The following is an 11,502-nucleotide window of genomic DNA, read 5'->3' as shown; positions in this document are numbered from 1 at the left end:
CTGCTTAGACCGCAGTCAGTAAAATCTAACTCATATAAAAAATCTAGTTGTGTTTTGCTAAGTTCCGTTCGTGTATGTAGCTAAGCAACAAAACTATATATATAAGTTTCGAACTTAAAAGCGCACAAATACTACTCTAATTGTATTAGTCACATCAGCATACAAGGACAACTACGATGTTAACTGTAGCTATTACATCGACTAAAACGTGCAGAATGTATTTTAAGTGTATAGGTCACATCAGTTTACAGTGGCAAATATTGACCAAATTGTATTGGTCATTTCAGCTTTATAAAATTTTTCACTCACCTCAAAGCCTTATGAGTAAGACAACTTTAATAAAAGAACCAGGCGTGCTTCAACATTTTATTTTGGGACATTATTTGACAAGGTTATGTTAGTGGGGATTTAATCTTCGACTGTCTAGAACTGTTTATTACTACCCAGCATAACTAGTCTAACATAAATGTATCAGGCCATCCTTTAAGTAATGTCCGATTTTAGGTTCAGTAAAAAAGAAAGAATTTCAAACGCTTTTAATGTTATTTAATCAATAATGTATGCTCCATTATTATGATTACTTCCTGTCAACGATTCACAAGCTTCTGAATCCCACTTCTATAAAATTCTTGGAGTTTGGAGAAAAAGAATGTAGAGAGGGTAGTTTTGACATCTTTATGTGTTCCAAGCTTTTTTCCATCAAGATAGTTCTGCAAACTTTGGAACAGATAATGATCAGATTGGGGCAAGGTCTGGAGAATAAAGAAGGTGTGAAAGTTTTTCCCAGACTAGCTCTTCAATCTTTGCAGATGTGGTCCTTACGGTATGGGGTCGTGCATTATCCTGGTGTGACACAACACCTTTACGATTGATCAAAACAATCCTCTTTTCTTTCAATGCAACATTCAAGCACTCTAACTGTTGACAGTAGAAATCTAATGTAATCGTTACATTGAATGGCAGCAACTCAAAGTGGATCACCCCAATAATATCTCATCAAACGCTTAACAAGACTTTCCTATGGTGGAGGTCCGTTTTGGGCTGTGCTTTGGCCAGTTTACCTACACTGAGCCGTTGTCTGCGGCGCTTAACATTTTTTATAAAATATCCATTCTTCATCTCCAGTCACTAACCTGTCCAAAAAAGGTAAGTTACGATCACGAGAGTGCAGAGAAGTGCAAATGTCTACTCTTGCTCTAAGGTTGGCTTTTGTCAAATCATGGGGGACCCATTTTCCAAGTTCTGACACCTTTTCAAGCTGTTTTAGATGACGGTGAATTGTTGAATGGGTTGAATTAAGTTTCTATGCTAGTTCTTCAACAGTTACAGCAAATCTTTATCAAGTGCAGACTAGTTATCGTCATTAAACTCAACAGGACGATCTGAACGTGGAGCATCACTTAAGCTGTAGTTACCTGATCTGAAGTTTTGAAACCATTTTCGACATTTTCTTTAACTGAGAGGCTCCGCACCATAAACACCTTGAATGTTTCTTGTAGTTTCTGCTGCACTATTGCTTTTTTTAGACTCATAAAGTATTATATATGTCTAATGTGCTCATCAGACACACCTATCTTCATAAGGGTTTATTTGATTAATGATCTGAAAAAGTGAAGTTAGGTTACTTTATTTTATTTGTCTGAACATTTTTATACATCTTCTACTACATATTTTAGTCATTAAAGCCTTCTACAAAGACAGATTATGATGCACGTTTTCTATTAAATTTTCAGATATTACTTATGAGATGACCTGATATAAATGCCATTTGCGAATTTTATCCTTTGTGACACTCATGAGCCATTTTAATTTAAGTTGCACCATTCTTATTGATTTTTTGTTGATTTTATGATGAAGGGGAACAATTTGTGACGGGTCGGAGAAAGCTAGCTATACAAATAAGCAACTGTTTTAATATCGCTTAAAATGATATCGCTGAACAACTGTTTTGATAGATGAAGGAAGAATGAATAACAGATTCAGAAGCAGTAAGAAAGAAGATATTACTTAAAGAACTTTTACAAACATAGAAGAAGCGAGCTTTCAAATGTGTTGTGTCTGGTTGTTTAAATAATTTTAAAAATACAACAGCTTTCCAGTTTCTCAGTATCTGTTTCTTATTCGATTTTCTTAAAACCCGGAAGGAGCAAGCTTACCATTTTGTTGTGGACTATTTTTCACAAAATCGATTTATTTCAGTTAGTCGTGAAATGTGAGGTTAGTGTATATCATAGGTTGGGCGTGGTAGTACTTGCACTCTTATTTTTGACGGGCTAAACGGTAGTTTACAATATAGTAGGCCCGGCATGGCTAGGTAGATTATGGCGTGCGACTCGTAATCCGAGGGTCGCGGGTTCGCATCCCCCTCGCGCCAAACATGCTCGCTTTTTTAGCCGTGTGAGCGTTATAATGTGACAGACAATCCCACTATTCGTTGGTAAAAGAGTATCCCAAGAGTTGGCGGTGGGTGGTGATGACTAGCAACCTTCCCTCTAGTCTTACACTGCTAAATTAGGGACGGCTAGCGCATAAAGCCCTCGAGTAGCTTTTTGCGAAATTCAAAACAAACAAACAAGCAATATAGTAGGAGCGCGGAATTCTGAGATTGGCGAGAGACGAGTAAGGACATAATTGTTTAGGCTCCTAAGTTTTACGTGCTCTATTACCTATTTCCGTTTTTCGAGAACCTATAAATTGATATAATTTTATCTGGGCTACTCATCAGTAAATTAGAAGAAAAGGTCGAAGATACGTGCCATACCGGCCGGAATGCCAAAGCAGACAGGCAAGTTGAACGATGCAATGGTATCGAATATGGAAGGACAAGGTCCGTGCTCAACAGCAACAAAAAGTAAGTCTAGTATAGATGGCCAAATAGTAAATGATAATTTAAAATTAAAACATTAATACAACTTGCAAAAAAAGATCTAAAATTTAAAACCTCCCCAGTGAAAGTTAGTAATATGAGAGCTAGGAAAAAAAGAAAATATATACAAAATAACTAAAGAAAATATAAATTCAACTGCTGTCGAATTATGAGGCTACATTGATAAACAGTAAAAATCCAACAACTAGTTGCAAAAAGTATTAAAAACCCCACTCTGGATATTGAAACAAACACAAATTCGGAACGAGATGAAGCTGGTTCTGACGACTAAGGCTTCACACTAGTGAAGACTAGAAGTCAGAAAAAACAAGAAAAACAAACACCAACAAATATAGAAACATACACAAAAAATGCATTTAAATTACAAAAAAACGCCATTATCATACAAGGCATACGCGGAAATTACAACCAGCCACAACTAGCAACGGAAATATTCAGGTGTAAACCTAAGACTAACATTACGAACATTAAGCGTCTGCCTCGCGGCGGAGTCCTCGTTCAAAGACAGGAACTCGCTGATTTAAAAAGATTATTGAAAGAATTGCCTTCAGGCGGTTTTTCAACAGGAAACATAATTATACACTTGCTTGGAGCTAGGCCAACACCCAAATCTTTAGAAATCCGGGGGTTGCACCACTCTATCGACATAGATGACATTAAGGAAGCACTAAGTGAACAAACCATAAAACACATTTCAGTGGAACGCATAATTTCAAATTTAACAAAAAACCATCAAACTTAATTAAAGTAGTTACAGACAATACCCAAGACATAACCCAGCTAATAAATAATGGTATTACAATGTGATACCACAAATACACGGTAGAACAAACCAAATCACCATCAGTGGTTGTAACACAGTGTTACCAATGCCAAACGTTTGGACATCTAGCAGCAGCATGCCAAGCAACTGCGCGCTGTGTAGGCTGTGGAGAAAATCGCCACATATCTCAATGTGCCAAACTAAACCCAAACCTAAATGCTGCAATTGTGGGGAAGAACACACGGCAAATTACAAAGGATGCCAAAAATACAAATCAATTAAGGCACACTTATTCGAACTTAAAAATCCAAACATGAACAAGCCAGAAACAAACAAAATCCAAGAACAATCAAAATTAACTACTACTCAAACACCACAAAACACAAACACACAAACAAACTCATATGCTGCAGTAGTTAAGAAAACATCATTCATGCAGGAAATGTCATCAACAAGTAATGAAGATTTACCTAAAACAAATGAAGACACACACAAAACCACACCTACGAACATTGAAAACACACTAACCAATGCCATTACTTCCACCTTCTCTGAAATATTGACAGAATACACAACTCTAAATAATGAAAACAGTCTAACAGACATAATCATTAAAATATTTATGAAAAACATCCAAAAATACCTACAACAAATGAACTCTGTTAAACAAGGATAAATTCACAGTACAACATATCAATATCCAAGGTGCTATTGCTTCCAACACCTCTCCCCGTTAAACTGATCTTTAAGATTAAATCAAATTTAAAATAATAATAATAACAGTAAAATAGTGCTAAAATAAAACAGCCACCTACGTTCTAGACTTAATATATATATATATAATTTAAAAAAATGAAAGAAAAATATAAATGGACATTGCCCTGAAAAGGACCAGGTTTAAGTTATGTTATTACTTCAGTATTAATCAGTCCATTCCAACAAAGTAATGGAAGGAGTAAGAGGTTTAGTGTACCTGACCCTCCTGGGTATACAAATACATATACCCAAACACCTATAGATAGATAGATAGTAGGGGCTAAATAATGATCGAAGCTGCATTTTTTGAAATAATGAAAATTCAAATAATTTAAGAGTGAAAGCAAAGGAAAGTGTATAACAATATATCAACAATGCTAAGTATCCATTACTAATATTTCAACCAGTACCTGAGCTCGTCAGACTAATCGGGATTCAAGAGAAAAGTAATAATTGAAATATTTGTGTTATCAAATTGCATTAATAAAAACTGTGAGGGTGTGAACTATATTAAGTGGGTGAAATTTAATTTTTAATGTGATTCAGTTAAAACTAAGAATTGATTGATTTATATTTGTTTGCTTCAAAGAAAAGACGCATTGGACTGACTGGTGTGTCTACCGCGTTGTAAATCCCTAGTCACAATTGGAAAACAATAATTGGAGTAATTATTAATAATACAATATTATTTATTTATTTCAACACCAATTATTTATTACTATCATTTGTTTTGAACTTGAATTAATTTTATTCATCATTCAGAAGAACTAGGAAATCGGCAGGTTAGTCTTATGATTAGAAACTGTGTTTGTTGACAGTACAGTTAATTAAAGTGGTTGTTTATGACTAAGCACAAAGTTAACGTGTGACTTACATGGGTGGTATTATAGCCAGATTTTTAGAGTTACAAGTCTTCAGACTGAACCATTTAGAGGAAAGGAGGGGGTCAGAAACATGAAGTGAAGAAAGATCAATCCTAAAAGTTATCATGAAATTATTTATATTTATTGTTTTTGTTTTCGATTACTGTAATTAGAAAAACAATGGAAAAATAGGCCTATATATTGTAATCCAGAATAGTATTAACATTACGAGGAAAATACATTCATAAATTTAGTCGACTTAGGTAGGCCTATAATGCTACTAACATACTTTTACATACTGCATTGAACCTAATAATATTATAGCCCCCCAGTGGCTCATCGGTATGTCTGGGGACTTCCAACGCTAACATCCGGGTTTCGATACCCGTGGTGGGCAGAGCACAGATAGCCCATTCTGTAGCTTTGTGCTTAATTAAGAAATTAATATTACATATATTTGACCTAACAATTTTGATATGGACCTCCTTCTGCTAAAAAAACAACAAAACAATAACAAATAAATAAATTGTAACACGTATTCTTTTGCAACTCACTATCTTAACAAGATAAATAATTACCACGTCTAAGTTAAAACTTTCGATTCATCTCAAATTATAATTACTGTTTACACTTATGATAAATTTGTGACAAAATGAAAATAATGACAGTTTTATTTAATTTAGCAAAACTACATTAATGTGATTTGGTGATATTTTGTGTTCTGTAGCTAATGTTATTTTGGAAATAAATATTCCGGCTTATTAATTTAATATAATATGATTTCTTTTACACAGTTTTTTACACTAAACTGAATAAAAGTTGGTTCACACGAAAATTATTATTAAAACCATAGTTTTTAGCGCTTCTTCACGTGAATAAATTTACTGAAAAGTAAGTAGTGAATAATTTTGTGTAAATATTTATTGATAGAAACTGTTTCTATATTAAGTCTATCGTACAACAAAGACTGCAGTGTAATCTTGTTATTCACTTCTTGTTAGGACATGAGCTTTTGATAAAACAATTTAAAAATGAAATATTTTATACAATAGACTTTTACACAAGAGAAGTTCATAAGCGAAGTGCATTTGTCATTTATGAAGACTGAAGACTGCAGAAGACAGGTAGATTCAGATATTAAAAATTTTCTTTTAGGACATACTTTAGCAACATTTTTCAGGGCAAAAACGATAATATTATGTGTTATTTTATTAGCTGCCATTTATTAGACATAATCAGTTCACAGTTTTAGGTGATGAAAATAAATTTAATCTTCCTTAATGGACTTCAACAGACTTTCGTAGGGATAAAACCTCTACAGGAACACTTTCGGCTGTGTGAGAAAACAAGCTTTTGCCATCAATAGGGCCTGTAATGGCTGAAACGTGAGGAGCTGCGACATCACCGCTGTAGAAAAATCCGTGAAGTGCTCCACCTTTAACAGCATACACAGTTGGCTCAGCTACAGCTGTACCACCAACAGCTCCAACATCAGAAGAATAGGAATAACTTTTCACAGCAGGTCCATCAACAGCAAGCACACCAACACCATATGAAGCAGGGCCAGCAACTGTAACTCTACCAGCATGTCCAACTTCGGAAGAGTATGAATAACCCTTTACAGCAGATCCATCAATTGCAATTTCACCAACACCATATCCAGCAGGATCTGCAACTGCTGGTCCACCAGCATGTCTGACATCAGAAGAATAGGAATGACTCTTCACAGCAGATCCATCAACAGCAACCACACCAACACCATATGAAGCAGGGCCAGCAACTGTAACTCCACCAGCATGTCCAACTTCAGAAGAATATGCATAACCCTTTACAGCAGGTCCATCAACTGCAACTGCTCCAGAGGTTCCAATAGCAACAGAGCCAACACCTCCAAAAGCCATAGCACCTGCATCATGACCAATTGCAGAAGAATACGAATAACCTATCAAAGATGGATCTTCAACAGCAAGTGCATCATGCGCAGCAACTCGATGTCCTACATCACTGGAATATGAGTATCTACTAATAGGGACACCTTTAACAGCAACAGCAGCTGGATCACCAACAACAGCAGCAGCAGAAGCAGCACTTCCATGGCTTACTTTACTGGCATAAGAGAATCCGCTAGTGGGTTCACCTTCAACAGCAACTGGACCACCGACTGCAATAGCAGCAGGAGCAGCACCTCCATGACTTACTTCACTGGCATAAGAGAATCCACTAATGGGCTCACCTTCAACAGCAACTGAACCACCGACTGCAATTGCAGCAGGGGCAGTACCTCCATGGCTTACTTCACTGGCATAAGAGAATCCACTAATGGGCTCACCTTCTACAGCAACTGGACCACCAACTGCAACAGGAGCAGGGGCAGCACCTCCATGGCTTACTTCACTGGCATAAGAGAATCCACTAATGGGCTCACCTTCTGCAGCAACTGGACCACCAACTGCAACAGGAGCAGGGGCAGCACCTCCATGGCTTACTTCACTGGCATAAGAGAATCCACTAATGGGCTCACCTTCTACAGCAACTGGACCACCAACTGCAACAGGAGCAGGGGCAGCACCTCCATGGCTTACTTCACTGGCATAAGAGAATCTACTAATGGGCTCACCTTCTACAGCAACTGGACCACCAACTGCAATAGCAGCAGGGGCAGCACCTCCATGGCTTACTTTACTGGCATAAGAGACCCCACTAATGGGTTCACCTCCAACAGCAACTGGACCACCGACTGCAATTGCAGCAGGGGCAGCACCTCCATGGCTTACTTCACTGGCATAAGAGAATCCACTAATGGGCTCACTTTCTACAGCAACTGGACCACCAACTGCAACAGGAGCAGAGGCAGCACCTCCATGGCTTACTTCACTGGCATAAGAGAATCCACTAATGGGCTCACCTTCTACAGCAACTGGACCACCAACTGCAACAGGAGCAGGGCAGCACCTCCATGGCTTACTTCACTGGCATAAGAGAATCCACTAATGGGCTCACCTTCTACAGCAACTGGACCACCAACTGCAACAGGAGCAGAGGCAGCACCTCCATGGCTTATTTCACTGGCATAAGAGAATCCACTAATGGGCTCACCTTCTACAGCAACTGGACCACCAACTGCAACAGGAGCAGGGGCAGCACCTCCATGGCTTACTTCACTGGCATAAGAGAATCCACTAATGGGCTCACCTTCTACAGCAACTGGACCACCAACTGCAACAGGAGCAGGGGCAGCACCTCCATGGCTTATTTCACTGGCATAAGAGAATCCACTAATGGGCTCACCTTCAACAGCAACTTTACCACCAACTGCAATAGCAGCAGGAACAATAGTTCCGTGGCTTACTTCATTGGCATAAGAGGATCCTTTGATGTGAGCACTTTCAACAACGACTGGATCACCAACTGCCACAGTTGCAGCAGCAGCTCCATGACGTACATCACTAGCATAGGAGTATCCACTAAACGGAGTAGCTTCAACAGCAACAGGAACATCAAGGGCTGTACCATGAGCAACGTTGGTTGAATAAGCATGGCCTTTGATTTCACCCCCTACAAATACATTACTTCCTGGCCCTTGAGCAGGATATTCAACATTAGCAAGATCAGCTACGGCAGCCCCGTGAACAACCTCAGTAGAATATTTATGACCTTTGACCCCACCTCCTTCTATTACAACAGAATCTGGTCCATGAAATGCATACGCAACAGCAGCAGGAGCAGCCGTAATATGTCCATGAGCAACATCCGTTGAATAGGCATGACCTTTAACTTCTGCTCCTTCTAGTGCTATAGCAGCTGGACCATAGACGGCATATGCAATGCCAACAGGACTTGCTACTCCATCTCTTTTAACTGTATAGCCTGTACCTTGAGATACACCTTCCAGTAGATTACCTGAAAGGGCTCCATGAGCAATAGTTCCTCCAGGGATAATTGATCCTCCATGAGGGATTCCTGTTTCTACACTGTAGCCTTCCAATGTTTCTTCATTTGACAGGGAAACAGTGGCCGGGGCGGAGAGTAGAGCATAACCGGGCTTGACTTTAAAACCGTGAGGCAAGGCTAAGCAAGACGTCAACAGAAAGGACAACAAAATCTGTTTAGAATGAAATCCAAAATTAAATGTGTTATATAGCTATAATAACTGTTTATTAGAAATAATCATGTTATGAGTAAAATGAGAAGTGCTAGCAATTGATGTTTATTTTTTCCTTGGTATATTAATAGCTTAACTCACAAAAAGAGAAAAAGATGTAGTTTAGACAGTTGATTAATATATGTAAGGTGATTGGCAAAAAAGTGAATAAAAATGTACAAATAACGTAAGGTTTGAAACTTTAACATTATTACTTATTCTACTGATGTTTTTATGCACAGCTCACCATCCGGTTTTGTTGTTCTGTGGTATTTTCGTTGGTAAGATGATTTAAAATACATGTAGTATACACACACACACACACACACACACACACATAAGTTTAGTGGATATCCATCAATCTATATGCACACGGGTACACACACAAAGAAAAATTAAACTGTTTAATAGAATAATAAAGTTAAAAAATAGATTCTCCAATACTTACAATCGGCTTCATTTCTCTGAATTGTGGTTCTTCTCCAAAATGGAGAGAAATCTTAAAGAACAAAAGGAAGCAGTAAAATCTGTTTGAATGCTTTGCCAACACCTCTATTTATAGCAGAACCACTTTCTTGTAAGGGGAGGTGCGTAAACGGGAATTTTAGTTTAGAGAATTGTGACGTGATTTTACGTCATGGTGTTTAACTTCTTGGTCTGTTTTAAATTTGGGGCCTTTATTGGACCAGGCGGAGCAGTTTCTTGGGCCGTCCAATGTGGGTCAAGACCAGCTGTACGGCTGTGCTGGTCGCCAACAGCCACGGAAGAACTCAAAATAAAAAGCTTCAGTGTCGTCGGTTTTCGGCTCGCGTATTGTATCCTCACATTTTAACCTTGTCACACTACTAATGAATTAGTTATATAGGTCATGAGTGTTCGAACTAAAGTCTAAGAGAATGCGTCATACTTTTCCAATCCCAATGAATGAGTTACTCTTTATACCTAATAAATCACATTAGATTTCTCAGTGACGTAATTTTATTATTAGCGTTAAGCCTTATCTAATACGCACATACTTATGCATACATACTTTATCTATTATTTCAGTTTTGTCACTTTCTCTTTCCATCACACTCTTGGGACTGGCATGGCCAAGCGCGTAAGGCGTGTGACTCGTAATCCGAGGGTCGCGGGTTCGCGCCCGCGTCGCGCTAAACATGCTCGCCCTCCCAGCCGTGGGGGTGTATAATGTTACGGTCAATCCCACTATTCGTTGGTAAAAGAGTAGCCCAAGAGTTGGCGGTGGGTGGTGATGACTAGCTGCCTTCCCTCTAGTCTTACACTACTAAATTAGGGACGGCTAGCACAGATAGCCCTCGAGTAGCTTTGTGCGAAAAACAAACAAATCCATCACACTCTACTGAAGAATGTTATTGAACCAACCACTGTTTGTACCCTTGTTTCAAATTATATTAATAACGACTTTGTAGCTGTACAAAAGAAGTACATAAACTGTCGTTTTATTAAAAATATTATACTGTGTTTTGAAATGTAGATTTGAAGAGTTAAAAGACAAAAATAAAGAACTTTATAATCCAAGCGTGTCAAAAGTACTTTTGTTATAGAGTCTTTTATTTTTATTTTTTAACATAAGTGTTTTTTTACATCATGGTTGAAAATTAAAGTAATTTTACCAAACCAAAATTCATGGTTTATACATTCTTGGTGATTTTAATGAAATGACGTACAAAAAAAGAAATAGGGAATCAAGAAAAATTAATATTTCTTTTAATTTTTATAATACTGGTCTAAGGACAAAGACTTTAAAATTAACAGCCTCGAGGTGTGGTTGGTCCAGACTTCTAATCAAAACGATGTCGAAAAACAATAAAATTATGTACACAAATTATTTCTGTCGTCTCTTTTCATCTCTTGACACGAATGTCTGGTTTCTCAAACATTTTAAATTTAGTTTTTTTATATAAGACGCTCTAGATCTAATTACTATTAAGACTATTTAAAAATCAGCAAGAGGTTTAATCCTTCCCACTGTTTTTTATTCTTTGTACATTTCCCAAAACATATTGAAAGTTTACTTCTTAACCACTGAGACATTCAAAAATATATTATGATTTGAGAATTGAAGGTTTAA

The 11,502-nt window shown here is 37.6% G+C and overlaps 1 protein-coding gene across 1 annotated transcript; it reads right to left on the bottom strand.

Annotated features, from left to right (window-relative positions):
* Positions 1-6,172: 6,172 nt before the first annotated feature.
* On the bottom strand, positions 6,173-10,479 carry LOC143236305 (uncharacterized). Its single transcript, XM_076474581.1, has 4 exons — positions 10,441-10,479; positions 9,859-9,909; positions 8,270-9,371; positions 6,173-8,234 (listed from the first exon to the last, which is right to left on the bottom strand). The coding sequence occupies exons 1-4, from the start codon at positions 10,477-10,479 to the stop codon at positions 6,547-6,549; spliced, it is 2,880 nt and encodes a 959-aa protein (XP_076330696.1). The 3' UTR covers positions 6,173-6,546.
* Between the last annotated feature and the right edge of the window lie 1,023 nt (positions 10,480-11,502).

The sequence above is a fragment of the Tachypleus tridentatus genome, chromosome 13 (assembly GCF_004210375.1).
Source record: "Tachypleus tridentatus isolate NWPU-2018 chromosome 13, ASM421037v1, whole genome shotgun sequence".
Taxonomy (NCBI): domain Eukaryota; kingdom Metazoa; phylum Arthropoda; class Merostomata; order Xiphosura; family Limulidae; genus Tachypleus; species Tachypleus tridentatus.
Note: the sequence above shows the minus strand (reverse complement) of the source record. Positions and strands in the feature narration are given on the sequence as shown.

Bases quoted from the DNA above. Each gene is read 5' to 3' on its own strand.
- LOC143236305 (XM_076474581.1), bottom strand. From the start codon at position 10,479: ATGGAAAGAGAAAGTGACAAAACTGAAATAATAGATAAA. The intron at 9,910-10,440 runs GTATGTATGCAT...TTGTTCTTTAAG, and splicing joins AAACTGAAATAATAGATAAA to ATTTCTCTCCATTTTGGAGA. The intron at 9,372-9,858 runs GTAAGTATTGGA...CATTCTAAACAG, and splicing joins TCAGAGAAATGAAGCCGATT to ATTTTGTTGTCCTTTCTGTT.